Here is an 18347-nt window from a genome sequence, read left to right on the forward strand (position 1 = left end):
GGTTTTTTTAATTACCACGCTAAAAACGCTTTAAAATCGTAAAAATACTTCTTAAAACTCATCTCAGCCATTCTAAATAGTATTTTTTTTCTGTGGGGACCCCCCAAAACACAAAAATTCTCACGCCTTTGGCGATATTTACAATTAGAATTTCTAAATGTCATCCTCGATATTCCAGGGGTTCCGATCACTTACGATCTCTACACCCCTGGACTATCTTATGGTAAAACTGGAGGCAACAGAATAGAACAGGTAATTTAGTCCTTTGTTGAACATCAAAAGAGCCGTATAACGGTACACTGTGGCTGACTGTGTGGCTTTGATGTAGGCGTCGCTCTCTCTGTAGTCTTCAAAGGAAATCTTTGCTAGCCTGTGATTGGTCAAATGTTTTCCGCTGAGCTGCCTTCAATTTCACTATGAGATAGTCCAGGGGTGTAGAGATCGTAAGTGATCGGAACCCCTGGAGTATCGAGGATGCTAAATGTAGGTAATTTTCAATCTGCAATATGAATTAATCCGTTTCATTGTTATATTTTCTTCGCAACTTTACCACGTTAAGAACGCTTAAAAATCACAAAAATACATCGTAAAAGTCATCTCAGCCATTCATAAATAGTAATTTTTTCCCCCCGTGGGGGGCCGAACCCCAACGGATCCACTCCCCAAAACAACGGTTTTCTTTCTGCGCGGCGGACTCCACTTTGTGTGCACATTAATTTCCTGCTAGCGACGCCACTGAATACTGTTAGGTAAAATTTCGTGCCAGGTCCCTGTGTGTCATACTGTAAACTTTTTTCCTACAGTAGAACAAGGCTGTATTACTTAATTTAAATCCTTGAGTAGAAATAGTATTGATTTGGACGCGAAAGTCGCCTATGCATTGTTAGAGTACTAGCAAAAAAGGCCACCACCCTGTTCTTTAATTCTCCTCCTTCTTGATATGTCCATGAGTTACTATCAATGTGTCAAGTGAAGTTGATGGCACAGTCCTTTCAAATCATCCATTACCTCCGTTTAATTTTGTTTTAATGTTGTTCGAAAAAAAATCAAGCTACAGCATAGAATGTCTTATGAGAGTGCGTTCAAAATCTAACAGTGATACTAAGCTAAATATGCGTGTTCTCTTTTGAGGTATGCCATTGCCTGGATTATTTGAATGGGTGAATGAATTGTGCTTGACATGTGACAAGATCAAGACCATTTAGGTAAAACACTGCATCCAATACTGTAACAAAATAATAATAACTATAAAAGAGATCACAGTCATGTCCTCCACGACAGTCAATTTTCATTGTTTGCGGCGACTAGTTGGACGTGCAGAAAGGAGTTACCCAAGGATGGATCTTGGGCCAATTTCTATTTAATGTTTTTGTTAATGATAGGTTTTATATGTTAAGTCATCAAAGTTACCAGGTACAGTGTATATAATTGTGCTGGTGACAATACAGTAAGTAATTCCAGCAAAAATGCACACACTTTAAAAAAAGTCTAGAAACTGACTTTAAAAAAATTAACTTTGATATACTGTTTTTGTTTGTTTGGTTTTTTAACAATTTATTTAATTGTTTAATTTAATAATTGAACAATATACATTTTTGACGTAATATTTGTTCTTATGAATATTTTATCTGATATGCGACTCTAATTAAATATTATTGTATTGTTTGTAACTTGGTGTTTGGGTACATCCTTCCTGAAAATAAGAAGTGGCCCAGAATGGCTCCTTGCAGAATTACAGGGGCAATGAGCAATAAATTGAGTCTTTTTTTATATCAAATTTTGCCTTAGCAAAAAGCAAAATGAAGTGACTGAAACTCAAAACCTATTTAAGCACACAAATACAAAATGATTATAAAGTATATTTTTGACATATTATACCATAGTAGATTTTGAAATATGGGTCACTGCATATTTTAAGGACAGCCTCTTATACACGAGGTGTGTTGCATGTATGAAGTGTGTGCATATTTAGAGAGATTGCAGTGTGTCAATGTTGCGACTCTTTTTTGATAGTGGAACTATTGTACTTTTTGTGCCCGAGTAGAGTAGTGGTCAAAATGTCCTGGTATATTATCATAAGCCCTCCACCTCTGGGTCACAAATACAAATCCCATGTGGGGCTGTTGTTAGTTACTGACCACTGGTCTGTGGTTTTTCTCCAGGTATTGCGGCTTTGTCCCAACCACAAACCTGTCACATCATTAAATGACCCTGGCTATTAAAAGGATGTTTAACTAACCAAACCAAATTGCCCTTTTTATGTCCCACTGGCGTTATGCTAAATGAGTAACCTCCTATCATCCAAGATGGTTGAAGTTCCTAAAAAAAAAACTTGAAGTAAAGGCAATTTTGCTTTTTTGAGAAATCTTTTATATCGAATATGTCATATCTATTACTGATCCATATCCTATTAGAACCTACATATTAAAAAAAATCATCTATTATTAGTAAAAGGAGAGATTTCATGCAGTCCCAAAATGTAATATGCAGAACTAGGGTCCAAGAGGAACCTACATATGAAATTTGAGAACAATCCCTTCAATACTTTCTGAGAAATAGCGGTAACAAACTTAAACTATCAAAATCCAAGATGGCGGCTGGGTCGGCCATCTTGTTGACCGATCAGTCCCAAAAATGCAATATGCACAACTAGGGTCCTAGGGGAACCTACATATGAAATTTGAGAAAGATCCCTTCAATACTTTATGAGAAATAGCGGTAACAAACTTTAACTATCAAAATCCAAGATGGCTGCCTGGTGGCCATCTTGTTGACCCGATCAGTCCCAAAATACAATATGCACAACTAGGGTCCTAGGGGAACCTACATATGAAAATTTGAGAAAGAATCCCTTCAGTGCTTTCTGAGAAATAGCGGTAACAAACTTTAACTATCAAAATCCAAGATGGCTACCTGGCGGCCATTCTTGTTGACCGATCAGTCCCAAAATGCAATATGCACTACTAGGGTCCTAGGGGAACCTACATATGAAATTTGAGAAAGATCCCTTCAGTACTTTCTGAGATTTAGCCGTAACAAACTTTAACTATCAAAATCCAAGATGGCGGCTGGTCGGCCATCTTGTTGACCGATCAGTCCCAAAATGCAATATGCACAACTAGGGTCCTAGGGGAACCTACATATGAAATTTGAGAAAGATCCCTTCAGTGCTTTCTGAGAAATAGCGGTAACAAACTTTAACTATCAAAATCCAAGATGGCTACCTGGCGGCCATCTTGTTGACCGATCAGTCCCAAAATGCAATATGCACTTCTAGGGTCCTAGGGGAACCTACATATGAAATTTGAGAAAGAATCCTTCAGTACTTTCTGAGAATTAGCCGTAACAAACTTTAACTATCAAAATCCAAGATGGCGGCTGGTCGGCCATCTTGTTGACCGATCAGTCCCAAAATGCAATATGCACAACTAGGGTTCTAGGGGAACATACATATGAAATTTGAGAAAGATCCCTTCAGTACTTTATGAGAAATAGCGGTAACAAACTTTAACTATCAAAATCCAAGATGGCTGCCTGGCAGCCATCTTGTTGACCGATCAGTCCCAAAATACAATATGCACAACTAGGGTCCTAGGGGAACCTACTTATGAAATTTGAGAAAGATCCCTTCAGTACTTTTAGAGAAATAGCGGTAACAAGAATTGTTAACGGACGGACGGACGGACGGACTGGGAAGGACGGACGGACGACGGACGGACGGAAGGACGTATGTATTGTTTGTAACTTGGTGTTTGGGTACATCCTTCCTGAAAAATAAGAAGTGGCCCAGAATGGCTGCCTTGCAGAATTACAGGGGCAATGAGCAATAAATTGAGTCTTTTTTTATATCAAATTTTGCCTTAGCAAAAAGCAAAATGAAGTGACTGAAACTCAAAACCTATTTAAGCACACAAATACAAAATGATTATAAAGTATATTTTTGACATATTATACCATAGTAGATTTTGAAATATGGGTCACTGCATATTTTAAGGACAGCCTCTTATACACGAGGTGTGTTGCATGTATGAAGTGTGTGCATATTTAGAGAGATTGCAGTGTGTCAATGTTGCGACTCTTTTTTGATAGTGGAACTATTGTACTTTTTGTGCCCGAGTAGAGTAGTGGTCAAAATGTCCTGGTATATTATCATAAGCCCTCCACCTCTGGGTTACGAATACAAATCCCATGTGGGGCTGTTGTTAGTTACTGACCGCTGGTCTGTGGTTTTTCCTCCAGGTATTGCGGCTTTGTCCCAACCACAAACCTGTCACATCATTAAATGACCCTGGCTATTAAAAGGATGTTTAACTAACCAAACCAAATTGCCCTTTTTATAGTGCTATCTCACTGAAGCATGCCACTAGAGATTCTGAACAAGCACAACCCACTAGCGGGCAAACCAGATGTCCCACTCGCGTTATGCTAAGTGAGTAAAGTGATTTACAAAGATACTAATAATGTAGCAGTTGAAGTTAAAAAAACTTGAAGTAAAGGCAATTTTATCTTTTATATCGAATATGTCATATCTATTACTGATCCATTCCTATTAGTAAAAATCATCTATTATTAGTAAAAGGAGAGATTTCACAGGCACACATTACCTGTAGTTTATTGGTATGCCATAACAAAGTTACATCAAACTAATTGGGTTCTGTTATTTAAATGGTAATTAGCTAAATTACTTTATTTAATAACTTAGTTTTCATTTCTCATTCGCTGCAAAACCAGTAATTATATCTTTTCTAAAATAGGCAAGTAGGTAATTTTACAAATTAATTAGCCTAATCATAGTTTGAACAACTAGGCCTACTTACTTGTGTGTGTCAAGGGCCTGAGAAGCACAACACCCATTCCATCTTTGCACATTACAGACTTATCTGCTTTTGAGGGAAGGTGTTGATTGTGACATGTGTTTGTGAGTGTAATGTTATATTTTTCAGAGAAAACGATGCAAGTTTTGCTCTCAAAACTATGACCTTCACAATTGGACACCTACCCACAAGGGAGCTAACTGTGTAATATGCAAAAACAGAAAAGTTGAGTTTTATTCAAAGAAACAGAAAAATCAAATATTTGATTAGTTGAGTTTTATTCAAAGAAACAGAAAAATCAAATATTTGATTATTTTATTACTAAATTTGTTTTAAACAAAGACAACACATAACATGAATCATTTCAAATGTCTATCATACACAAACATTTGTCGAAGTTCTAAACTATCGCTACTAAAATTTGAACCGATAAGAATATGGGAGATACCTCAAGTTGTTCTCGGCTGAACTATCTAATATGAACAAGCCTCTCTCTGCTACATACAATCATCCTACAAGACTCACCCACATGAAAAATTAAAAATACAACACATATTAAGTACAATATTTTGATAATAAAACAAAATAAAAAAAATGGGTCTTGAATCATATTATTGAAGAGTGTGATAATTTCAATCATAACAATATTTGACAACGAAACTATGTAATAATATTTACATTTACTCACTATCAGCTAAGCTTCAAATGATGTAATTGGTTAATCATGTTTGTCCAGTAGTGAAAAATGAAATTAATTTGATCAAGTCTTGTACATGTTTAATATTGTATTAAGACTAACAAAAGGCTTACAGATGATATCAAATACTGCAAACTTACTTAATACCATACAACCAAGTATTAAATGAAGTTAACATCAGGATCTCATATAAAATACTTACTGTATCAAACAATATATAATTTTAATGAGTGTAGTATTCTTCATATAAACCAATGTTATTAATGCACCAATATTTCAACTGCACTCAAAGAGCAAGTAAACTGCAATCCAGTATCTTAGTAAAATTTTGAGAATGTCATGATTTTATATAACAAACTTAATCAAAAGGAACTGCTTTAAAAGCAGCTACATGATCCTAATTAATATGTCTCCAAATAGTAAACTCCATAGCCTTTGCCAAACAGAATGCAGTAAATAACTGATGCACTATGGGTCTCTGACATAAGTCCTTAATTTGTCCGAAACAGTCCTCAAAAAGTTCGACACAGAGTCCTCAAACAAATAATGTCCTCCTACATGGGCCTCTGACACAGAGTCCTCGAGTTGTCTGACACAGCATCCTCAAATAGATAAAGTCCACAAACAGTTTCTTGGTGCTGATCAATAATATCCAGACTTGTAGTAGGAGTCAGAAGACGATCTTGATGCTGAAAAGATACAACATATTTTGTTCAAGGTTATCATAAATGGATATCTGAGGTACAGAGTTACAGGAAGCTTTTGTTAAATATGAATCCTATTTTTTATGGTAGCAAATATATTTGAAATCTGAACCTTGCCTCCAACAAGTGGATAGGATGGGACAGACATGGATAACATCATAACCTCCCTCCATTTTATGGCAAGGGTATAAAATAAAATTCTATACAGTGGGTGCCAGCAGAAAACATTCCCTAATCTGTTTACCTTTAACAGTTCAATTAAATCACTTCCTTTTCTGAAGTTTCATCTCGAACATCGTGTAGGTGGTTATTAATGCAGATAAAATATTTCAAGATTTTAACTACAATCAAGGAATTTCAATTTTTGCTGTTTTAATTTTCACTATCTGGCTTTCAGGGTATATATGGTGTATTAAAACCATTTCTCAATATTTCATGTATCAAATTTTTACGGTCATAATAATCATCATATCATTGTACCTTAAAATTACAAAAATATCACCCCTGTAAACATAACTGGCTATTAAACAGTTAATATCATTATCCTTACAATAATCATAGGACTGTGTAGAAGGCTTGTAGGATGAAGAGTCGGAGAAGGAACTTGTGGATCCATAATTGCCTAAAAAAAAAAAATGGTTTTCTGTGAGTTATGGTTGTGAATTTATTATACGGGTGGTAAGCTGGTAAAAATTGGGCTAGGGTGGAAATTTGTAATCTGATAACTAAGGAATCTCCATTATTAAGGGATGAAAAACAACTCAACAATATGTATAAAGTATTTTTCTGTAAGTTAAATAATCCAATATCAAAGTAATTATGGAAGAAATTCATAGTTTTGTTGATTTCATCATTTCGAGATTGGGCTAAAACAGAATTAATTTTTAAATTCTGTTATCTCGGTGGAATCTGTGGAAAACGTTGGAGTTATTGAGTATTTCAGATAAGAGTGCCTTTTATACAGTGTAAAAGTTTTTGGGATTATTTTGAATTAGACAGTCATTAAGTTAAATAAGTTCCAGTTTATAACAAGGTTCGCCTGTATTTTATTTTAATTCAAAATATTCAGTTGGTAAAAAAAATTCAAATTATATTTTAATACTCCAATACTGAAACGTTTTCCATTCCAACATTCCCATTCATTTTGAGATAGCAAGGTTTGACCGTTGGTAAAGTAATGAATATTTATCATAAAACTGGTTCTATACCTTGATCAAAGTAGGAGCCACTGCTGGTTTGGTCAGATGTTCCACTGTAGCCTCCTCCTGAAATATAAACAACTCATATCAACACTATGTACATACAATTTATAACTTTGTTTCTTTAATTTACTGACAATAATATTTATTGGTATGTGTATAAGCCGGAAAAGATAACTTTCGATACTTCGGAAAAACACATTGAAGGTCATGGAGATGTGTGAACCATATAGAAACAAACAAGTTATAGGCATCAAAGATACGATAAAACAGCATTTTTTTTTCAACATGATTACTCCATCTTTTTAATATTCATTTCTTTTTGCTGGTAAGACCTTTTAAACTCTGTTATAATTAATTTTTCTCTGTTTCTGACTTTCTGATTGGCCAATTCATTTTTTGCATTCCACGATGATAAAAAACCCTGTGAATGGCGCAGAAATCCGATTTTATCGTGACGTCACAATAGAAACATTTACGTTGCGTATTGATTTGGCAAAATAATCTCTAGGAAAAATCAATGGAATCGTATGTGTAAACGTATTTCATTTTATAAAGTAGCCTGGAAAATTAAATATAAGCATTTTTAATTTCAGTATCAATGTCTGAGCGCTCTAAGCAAATGTCCATACCGTAATAGTTGGAGCTTCCCGAGTCTCCATAACTTTGAGAGCTGTCATAGGTAGATCCTGAATTCCAGTTACTGTCTCTGTTACCATAGTTACCACTTGTTGTACTGATAAAGCTGGTGCCGCTGCCACCGCTGCCATAGTTACCACTTGATCCAGACCCAGATGAAAACCTTCCACCTGAAAAGTTCTGTTTTTTCTGTCTTTGTTGGCGCTGTTTCTTTGCATTGCCTCCTGATGATTATTAATTAAACAAATTTACTGTATTAAAATACATTTCAGTGGTGACTTTTTAACCTTACATGCTATTTAATTATAAATATTTCTTACTATTTTGGTATACAGTATTGTACTGAAAGATGTACAAAAAGTTTTAAATCACTAAAATGTTAACAGTATGTTATTAAATCTGTTTTCTATTCAAATTCCTACAGCAACATTTTGCAATAATTTTATCTCTTAGTATTCCTCAACCAGTGAAACACAATCGTCGACTTTGTCATGAATTATCAATTAAAATCAATTATGAATATATATACAAAGTTTGTATATTACAGAGAAGCTTATATGTTTTTTTCTGAATACAAAATATAATAGATGTCTTGGTATTTTTAACAAACTGGTATTTTACCGGAGTTTGAGAAGGCATTTGGTGGCAACATCCTACCGGTGTCACTTGGATCTTTGCTTCTATAAAACAATAAAAGAAACATTTTAGGTAAAGATTAAAATACCCAAATGCTATACTGTAGTTGTAACAAGAGCTGTTGGAGAACAGCAAAGCTCGCCTATTCAGAAGAAGTTGATGTTCAAGTATTTACTATTTAAACATGGAAATATGACAAATTAACAGACTCAAAAAAACCCTAAAGGGCCCCAAATTGGTTGTTTTATCACGTTTAGCATCCATACACATTAGGAAAATAAAATCATAAACATTTATGATGACTTATGCTTAAACAATTGACAAAATAGATACTTGCTCAAAAACTTTAACATGGAAATATGACAAATTAACAGACTCAAAAACCCCCTAAAGGGCCCAAATTGGTTGTATTATCACATTCAGTATCCATTCACACTAGGAAAATAAAATCATAAACATTTATGTTGACTTAAGCTTAAACAATTGATGAAACAGAAACTTGCTCAAAAACTTTAACGTAAAATGGGACGCCAACGCTGACGCCGGGGTGACAACATTAGCTCCCCCTATTCTTCGAATAGGCGAGCTAAAAATGACAAATTATTTAAAGGAGCCTCTAAATAAATCCATTATTTGAAAGAAGTTGAGTTTACATGTAAATGAGTGATGTGATTGATCGTATTGGTCAGCAAAGGGAGGAAATCTCCTAACTAATGATAGGAAACCGTCTCCCTAGTGTTTTTAAATCAACTTTATGACGTTTTAGATAACATCCGACATGATTTGCAATCATGAATATTTTTCAATCAGAGGAAATTGAATTATTCCCTGCATGCAGGATAAATATACTCACGACATTCGTTCCTGAGCTGCCTTTAACGCTGATTGTAACATGGACACCATTTCCGAATCACTGTCTTGTCCCATCCTGAAACAAAAATGCAACAATTCTCTGATCCATTTCACCATAATCTTAAACCATAAAGAACCTATCAATTAGAAATTAAAACCTGTATAATCTGGAAACCTGGCTATACAAGTCAAAATATGGTGTCCCAGTGAGTGGTATCTGGTTTAGGCATGTTACACAGTATACGTACATGTACATATCATTACCTATTCAAACAATGTATTTCAGGAACAATAGATCTTCAGTCATCATCTTTATTGCTAGCATCCTCTTGTGTTAAAACAGCGATTATGGTTATAGATCACTTTACTTCTATTTTGATTTAAAAAAAAATTATTTCAACAATAATTCTCCTTTACTTCTATCCATCAATATCACAACTTTGCTATGGTAAATTTGGTGAGGGTTAATTTCTCATAAAATTCTGAACGACTGACATTCATGAGATGAAATTCCTAAATCATAATCTATAAATAATTTCATACTGATTTAAAATGAAATTCGTTTTGATCTAACATAAATAGGATTTCAATGGAGACAACAATCTAGTATCTTTGTGCTCTTTTCGTGACGTTATGCCTACCTTTGCTTGGATAGCACATTACTCAGCTTAGATGAGAGCTCCTGGAAAAAGTATGGTGATTATTATATTTAGTAAAACATGTCAATTCTTTACAGTCAGTTGTTCTTCAAGAGTTAAAGCAGGGACAACTTTTTTTTTATATATGGGTGAAAAATTCACAGATCTTACTTAAAACAACAAAACATCAATTCAAAATTTCACAATCTGATATACTGTATTCAAATACCATATACCTTAGAAATACGAAGATAACGTTTCTAGGCCACACCAGAGTCCCAAAACATATCAAATACATGTATGTTATTTTCTCTCCGCAATCTCAATTGAAAAGGACATGATATTTATTTCTGCAACTATCAAATCTATATGTACCAATAGAAAAAGTCATAAAGTAAGACTTACATCTGAATGACCATCTTGTCCTGAAAGAAAATCAATTTCCATTATTCATTGTTTATTACAAGCTCCACCCTTAGCAAAACCCGAAAGAGATTCTTTATCAAAATAGGAAATACAACGATGTATCACTTTTTCTATAAGAATATCAGTGACTTTACCATTTAGACGCTTACAAGTAACAATTCAACTTGAAATTCAATCTAAATTCTTGTTTTTGATAATCAACCTTGACAATCAAACTTTTACACTAAATCAATAACCAAGACATTGATACTAACCTCGACCGCCTGACCACTGGCCTCCTGCATTGCCGTTCCCACCACGTTTGTTGTTACGTCTGTTTTTCTGATTGCCCATATTACCACCACCCATATTATTATTATTAAATGAAGACATATTGTTCCCCATGCTACTACCCATCATGCCCATATTTTGGCTCATTCCCATTCCACCCATTCCACTTCCCATGCCGCCTCCCATGCCGCTTCCCATGCCACCTCCCATGCCACCGCTCATCCCGCCTCCCATGCCACTCCCCATTCCACCCATGTTGCCCATACCCATCATATTTCCCATGTTGTTACCCATACCCATCATATTCGGTACACTTGGTCCTATTCCTAAGTTCATCATTGAATTTCCACCTCTTGGATTTCCCAGAAGTGACATTCCCCGCATATTTTTACCCCGGTTTCCGAATTGATATCCCATACCCCCACCCATGCTGCCTCCCATTCCACCGCCCATTGCTCCGAGCTTCCTTCTCTTCTGAGAGTTGTTACTGAACTGCTGCATCTTTTGGTTTTGAGCCTTTCTTTTGAGGTCATTGGCTTTCATGGTCATACTAGACTGTTGCCCTTTGGGCTTGTCCCCACCAACTGCTCCAGGCCTGGTCTTGTTGGCCGATGGAGATTTGCCTTTGTCACCTGCTCCTTTAAAACCACCCTTCTGGAACTTTCCTTTTCCTTTGAAGCCTTTGCCTGTCGTAACATACATCAACATAGTGATGATCAGTAGTGTCTCACAAAATCAGTGTTGATATAATTTTCCTAACCTGTAAGTGTGATAAGAAAGACCATGTGATACTCTAGTCCAATCACCTGACTGGTTTAGTTTTTGTCTATTTATTTATGATACTCTAGTCCTATGACCTAACTGGTTTAGTTTTTGTCTATTTACTTGTGATGCTCTAGTACTATCACCTGATAGCTCAGTCAGCTAGAATACTGTCAAATATTAGCTTTGAAAGTTTTTTGTGGATATTTGGGAGCTGAGAAATGGACCGGTAAGTATTGTTTTTTTTTATGTGCATTTTAACATCTACCAATGTTTCATATTAGGGTGATGAAGATACTAATTTACTAGTCTATGACTATTCACAGACAATCAAATTTAATCAAACAAGATAGCAGACTAGTCAGTAAGATACACTCCTGGATGGACTCAACTGCCCAATTGTGTCCATTTCATAGTAAAATCATAAGTACTATGTAAATGTATACAATTATTATATAATGCCATACTGAACCAAACACAAATTACACAACCATAGTACCACATCTTATTCATATTAAGACACAAACATCAATTAAAGCTAAAACCAAAATAACATATTTTTTTTTTTTTTTAAACGTAACTTTACCTTTTCTCTCAAAAGCTTTCACCTTGGAAACAGGGATTTTGCTTTCCCCAATTTCAATTTCCTTCTGGCTTTCAAAGCCTTCTTCCATTTCGGCTTTTGTGCTGAATTCCATTGCAGCCCATCTGTAAATATCAGTATTTTGAACATGTATATAGAACTGATCAGAAAAGGACTGAACATGTATATAGAACTGATCAGAAAAGGACTATGGCCTCCAATTTCTAAAACAACTTTTATAAATTATAGTTACATTATTTATACTGACATGTTATATTAATTAAAAGTAATTAATTATGAGGTAAATTATTTCAAGAGATCATTAAAAATTAAATTGTTAATAAGTGTAATATCATTAATTTCATATTTTAATACCTGAAAACAAATTTTTGATTGTTATGCTGAAAACAACAGGTAACAAAACAATATCTTTGACTTTTTTAGAACATAATAATCACAGGTATTATTCATTTCAGTGTTCAAATAAATATGTCCACCTCTGAAATGCTGTGATTTTTTATGCAAGATATTTGACATAAAACTTGCAGAGACCTTTGTCACTACTACAACAACAAAGAAATATTTTGCTGTTCCACATGAGAGCAGGTCAACATTCAGACAACATCTCTCAGGATCAGTTGTCGTTTTATTATACCCATGTGTCAATTTTGAGCAAGGTACATTTACCATATCTATAGTATGCATGGGAATTACTTATAACATGCATAACTGTATATCAAAACTTTAATATTTTAACAAAATTATTATTTCAGAATTGGGATGATGCTTAAAAGTTCCATTTCCAACATCATTTATACTTCAATGCAGGAATTCCTCTTTGAATAAGAGCAAAACACCAAGTACAAAATTTGGTACAATGGTTACAATATAGCCAGCCCTGGTTAGAGGGCGGAATGAAGGTCATTCTTATTTGGTTGTGTGGGTTAAGGAATATACTTACCCTAAATCAGACTCCTCGGACTCGGCACGTACATAGACTTTTACGCATTTTGGAAAAAATGCTTTCAAGGTTTCTTCTGTGGTGTCTTTTGGTATGTTAGTAACATACAGACACTTAGATGTTTGCTGTTCACGAGAATCACCTGTAAACAACAACTCCCGGGATATAGGTCGGGATGTCCAAGCGACAATGGCTATCGCTCGGACCCCCAGCACCAGCCACCGGCAAGTACAGAAGGTGCTGACCACCCACTGGACAAGTAAATCACACCACTGCATGTAGGAAAGGCAGCAAAACATGGTTATCTCAAAAAACTTAATGTTTCATGGTAAGGACATAGTCCCTAACAAAAAGAAAATAATGAGATTTTATAACATCGCTGATGGTATGTGCAGTATGAATACACAAACATTGGAATGTTCAGTATGCCAGATAAATGTGTTGATTCAGCACTTTTCATCCTGTATCATCAAGCATGATCCAACACAATCTCACTTACCAAACCCTTTAGTCCACTTTCAGCAGATACAGTGGCCATTGTCAAAATTGTGACAGTTTTACTTTTTGTTTAAAAAAAAGTCCAGACTCCATGAGGAAACTTGCCAGTTCAAGAGACTATCCAACTTCAAGTCTTTTGATTTTGCATTAAAATGCGGTGATGCAAAGATAATGCACCCATGCTAGGTAAATTCCACCAATGTAAGGTTGTCTTTCTGCTGGTGTCGCCCAAGCTGTAATTACTGATCACAGAATTACAAGCAAAGGTCAGGTAAACACATGCCGTAGAATGACCAGTCACCATTCCTCTTGAGGAGCCCCTAAGATATGACCAAGGACAGCAGAATGGCATGTCCTTGTCATGCCGATAGTAGTTTGAGAATGTGTGGAAACATAAAATGATGATACAGTATACAAGTGCATAACAAGTGCATAAAACAGCACCCGGCTTATGAAGCCAACTTAATAGGGTGGACGGTAGTCATTTATTACCAACGGCTGACTCAGTGACCAGGACTGGATATCCATTGGTGTGTAGAATTACACTGGACCTCAGTGACCAACAAATGACAGAGTTGGTAAATTTTGAAAACTGTAGAAGTGAAACCTTATAAAATACTAAGGTTTTTTGTTTGAACTATTTGTAAGTGGTAAAAGTATGAGATTAAGAAAGAAATAGATCTTTCTGTACTTTGTTCTGCAAAATCAATTTTGTTAGACCTTAAGAATCAATGAAAGTTTTACATATAGTCATTTTTATACCTTTGAGTTTCCCTGCTTTTTCTTGTTCTGAAATAAAAAAGAAATGTGACAAATTATTTCAGAAATACATACACTTGGGGCATATTGAATCAGTATCTATCTGCAATTTCAGGTAACTCTGTCATATACAAATATGGAAAATGTAATCACAAACTCATTTAAAACTGATATAACTTAAATTGCTAAGAGTATATACAGGTAAAGAGTGATTAAAAATCAATTGATTACGGCATTTTGTTAATCTACCAAGAAAAGCAATATCATTTAAGTACTTACCTAGCAGTTCTTTCAGTCCATCAGAACATTCAATAGTCAGCTTTGAATCCTCTTTCTGGAGTCTATTCAGTCCCTTCAAGATACGCAAAGCCATCCATTCTCGGTAAGGTGCAAAGGTCAGCTTGGCAGTTCTGCGAAACACACACAACATCATGGTCAACAATATTCTTCTGTGCCTTAATTATATAACATGCAGGGGGTTTATCTTTTAGATAGAGTATGTAATATACATATTCAATTTGTCTGCATTATAATATCTTTCTACTTCCTTTTTTTCGATTTGTGTTGCAGTGCAACAAAACCTTAACTTTGGGTATGATATTGATGTCGGATAAAAAGAACAAAATAGATACAATATAAATGGCTTTGATCAATGACACTTCTTGGGGGTCCATTTATAAGAGTTTTAAATTTGACTAATCATATTTTATTTCTTTTAAAAAGGGTGTCATACAAACATGTTAAGTAGAAATGTTGAATGCTTTTACCCAGACTGGTTTTCCATGTGAAGGTCTAGAAGTTTGGCCTTAGACAGCAGTCCAATGAATTCTTCATTCTTCAATAGCATAGATTTCACAGGATCTAAGGTTACTGTGTCAGTCACAGCTGAAATATAACATCATAGAAATAAATACATTAGTTTAAAAGACTTGCTGTTGTTGATATAAACATTATTTTATTCTTATAATTATTCTGCAACAGAAACAATACTGATAACTGCTACAAAATATATCTATATATTGACCTCATAAGCATCTCACGCCGCCTACCGGTAACTTTATGTTTACTTGTCTTGAATCTAAATGTTCTTTGAATTATTATGGTCAAATACTACTGTAACTTATTTAATAATACGTAGTGTCTAACATGGCCATAAGCATGTTATTAAAGCCGCTAAATCATATGATGACAATATCAGAAGTAAAAAAAAAAAATGCGAAATGGCTAAAAATAAGTATCTTATGTTGCATTTATTGTTTAAACAATTTCTAGATTATAAAATTTTGTAATCCAAACTGATCATTAGTTTGTTATATATTGATCATCTTATCGTGACATCACAACTTTTTAAAATTACTCCAATTTTAACACATCAATTTCATACATTTTAAAAACTCTGCTTTGTATAGCTGATCCACAAGTCTGTTCTTCTTTGTTTCATCATCTTCTTTAATTTCAACTTTTTCTTCTTTCTTTTCGTCACCTTCTTCCTTCTTTTCATCACCTTCCTCCGTCTTAATATCATTCTCTGCCTTCATTTCAACATCAGTATCTGTAACCATAAAACTTTTTCACATTTAGCTATGTAACAATCTTGGCATTATAATGAATATTAATGTTGATGTATAATGTTACTTTGTTTTGAATGACTAAAAACAAATATTCAGAAGTAACTTTGTATTTTGTTTCCAGTCAATATAATAGAAAAATACTATACAGAGGACAGAGTTATTTGTGCAGAGACAAAGAAAAAATTAAAGAACACTTATCTTTGACAGCATATATGTAATGATCAACTAAAAAAATTTACATATACATCTCAGAAATGTAATTAAGATTTTGTGCACATCATCCACCACATGCTATTATTCATGAATTTCAACATCGGTGCGAACTTTTCAATAGCAGTTATGATAATGCTAAACGGGTACAAAAACAAGAACATATATATATAGAAGACTAATAAAAACCTTTATTATCACTATTTTTCTACTAATCACTTACTTAAAAACTTTTAAAACGAATTACATGTACATGGCAAATATTACTAACAGCTGCATCCAGTTGTCGGACTCGACAGTCACCCATATTGGACTGTTAGTATAACAAACAACTAATTGAAAAACGGTATCAACGAATTCGAAGGGAAGATTTTCTTGTAATAGCCCGTACGATATATATGAGATATAGAGTATCAGATATCAATACATCATGTTTCAAGACAAAAAAATATGAATTATTTTACATAAGGGTTATAATTGTAAATTAGTAAATTATATCAAAGTTTAATTGAAGACTATTTATAAATAAATAAATCTTATAAGTGTTTGTGTTTGTTTAAATCCGCAAATTGTAAACAACATTATTAAGGAATTTAAAGCAACAGTGACAAATGAACAAAACAACAATAAGTCAATTTACTTGATTCTGAACACATGCAGTGAAAATATCAAAACAAGAGAATGATTGAAACACCTTTCCCATTTTCTGCAGCTTCTTGCCCTGGTTCCTCAACTAAAGTTTGGTCTTGGATATCTGTGGAGTCAGAGTCCTCAACATATGAAGGCCATGTACAACTATCCATTGAAATTTCTACACTACACATTGAATCGTTTTCACCCTCACCCTGATTCTCAGTAGCTGCTGTATCCATGTCTGTCTCTGTAGCCTCTGCACGGTCTTCTGTTTCCTTAACTGTTTCTGCAGCAGCTTTACCAGTTTCTTTATTCTTCTCCTGTGAACGTCTTGTTGCAGTCATTGTAGTCCTGTTTTAGATGAATATTTATAAGCTTGAATTATCTGCAATAAATATGAAATTTCTTGGTCACTTTTGATGCAGCCCAGAATCTTATTTTATCAAATGTATAACATGTGTGTACTCCAAACAATAGTGCATGGGTATCAGTACTGAACTTGAGTTTTGCATTTTGTTACCAATGCAGGATTCTGTGAAACAATTGATCTATTAAATTTTGTGCAAAGGTCATGGTTGAATGAGTTTTACTGGTGTTCTATTTTTAGCCCCATAGTAAGCGATGGATGCGATTTAGTTTGTGACTTTTAGTTTTACCAAAATTGACACGATGAAATTTATCCCCTTTTGATTAATAATTTACTATGTCATGTGTTACAAAATGCTGAAGCCCTTTTTTAGACAAAAATTTTGAAACAGCTTGATGCATTTTTCTTTCATATTATCCTGCATTTGGGTAACTTACTGATTACTCAAAAGGGGCAATTGTTGCTCAAATGCTATTTGAGTAACTGCTGCTCAAATTCATGACTGTTACCAAGGACGTATATGAGATCTCACCTTGCTGTTACCCATTTGCAGGGTTGTACTTAACCTGATAGAAACATTTTCTGAGATCTTACTGCCAGAATTACTATTATATATAACAGATTTGGAATGCAAAATATAGGCATTTTATGAAGGCTCAAAAATGGAATAAAAAAAACTTCAGTAAAATAGAAGGAAACACAACGACAGGTCTATTGCTGGCCCGTTTTACAGTATAGATTATAATTAGGCCTTATTGATTTGCAGCTAGTGGCTTTGTTGTTTTTCTGGATCTCCTTAGCTTTTTGATCGCATGCATAAATCAAGGTAAGTACAAAGTAAAAATGCACAGTCAATATTGAAACTTAAAATCCACGATTTCCTTAAAATGAAAAAAATATAGAATTTTCTATAAACATACTGGTTACCTGTTTATTTTATAAAACGGTTCCGACGGGTCCAATAAGACAGTAATGGCGTGCACTCTCGGTCACCGGAAGTAAGCGGCTTCGAATACCACGTGGTCAGAAATGATAAACTTTGAATTTATTATTTATCTATTTTTTTCAAAATGCTTATTTATATATAACGTTGTTGTAATATCTATATGATATTTTGTTTATTGAATA

General features: G+C 34.3%; 1 protein-coding gene across 2 annotated transcripts; it reads right to left on the reverse strand.

The window, feature by feature from the left end:
• Window positions 1-5115: 5115 nt before the first annotated feature.
• Window positions 5116-18255, reverse strand: LOC138323312 (uncharacterized transmembrane protein DDB_G0289901-like). 2 transcript variants are annotated; one of them, XM_069267831.1, is made up of 17 exons: window positions 18147-18255; window positions 17064-17237; window positions 15823-15990; window positions 15206-15323; window positions 14718-14848; window positions 14442-14468; window positions 13182-13323; window positions 12224-12345; window positions 10860-11561; window positions 10585-10604; window positions 10183-10223; window positions 9543-9617; window positions 8675-8733; window positions 8047-8277; window positions 7424-7480; window positions 6766-6837; window positions 5116-6200 (listed from the first exon to the last, which is right to left on the reverse strand). In XM_069267831.1, exons 2-17 carry the CDS (start codon window positions 17194-17196, stop codon window positions 6154-6156), a joined length of 2145 nt encoding a protein of 714 aa, XP_069123932.1. In that variant the 5' UTR covers window positions 17197-17237; window positions 18147-18255; the 3' UTR covers window positions 5116-6153. The 2 variants fall into 2 exon arrangements, with proteins under 2 accessions (XP_069123932.1, XP_069123933.1); XM_069267832.1 differs by having other exon boundaries at window positions 17064-17203; window positions 18147-18246.
• Between the last annotated feature and the right edge of the window lie 92 nt (window positions 18256-18347).

The sequence above is a fragment of the Argopecten irradians genome, chromosome 5 (genome assembly GCF_041381155.1).
Source record: "Argopecten irradians isolate NY chromosome 5, Ai_NY, whole genome shotgun sequence".
Classification (NCBI taxonomy): domain Eukaryota; kingdom Metazoa; phylum Mollusca; class Bivalvia; order Pectinida; family Pectinidae; genus Argopecten; species Argopecten irradians.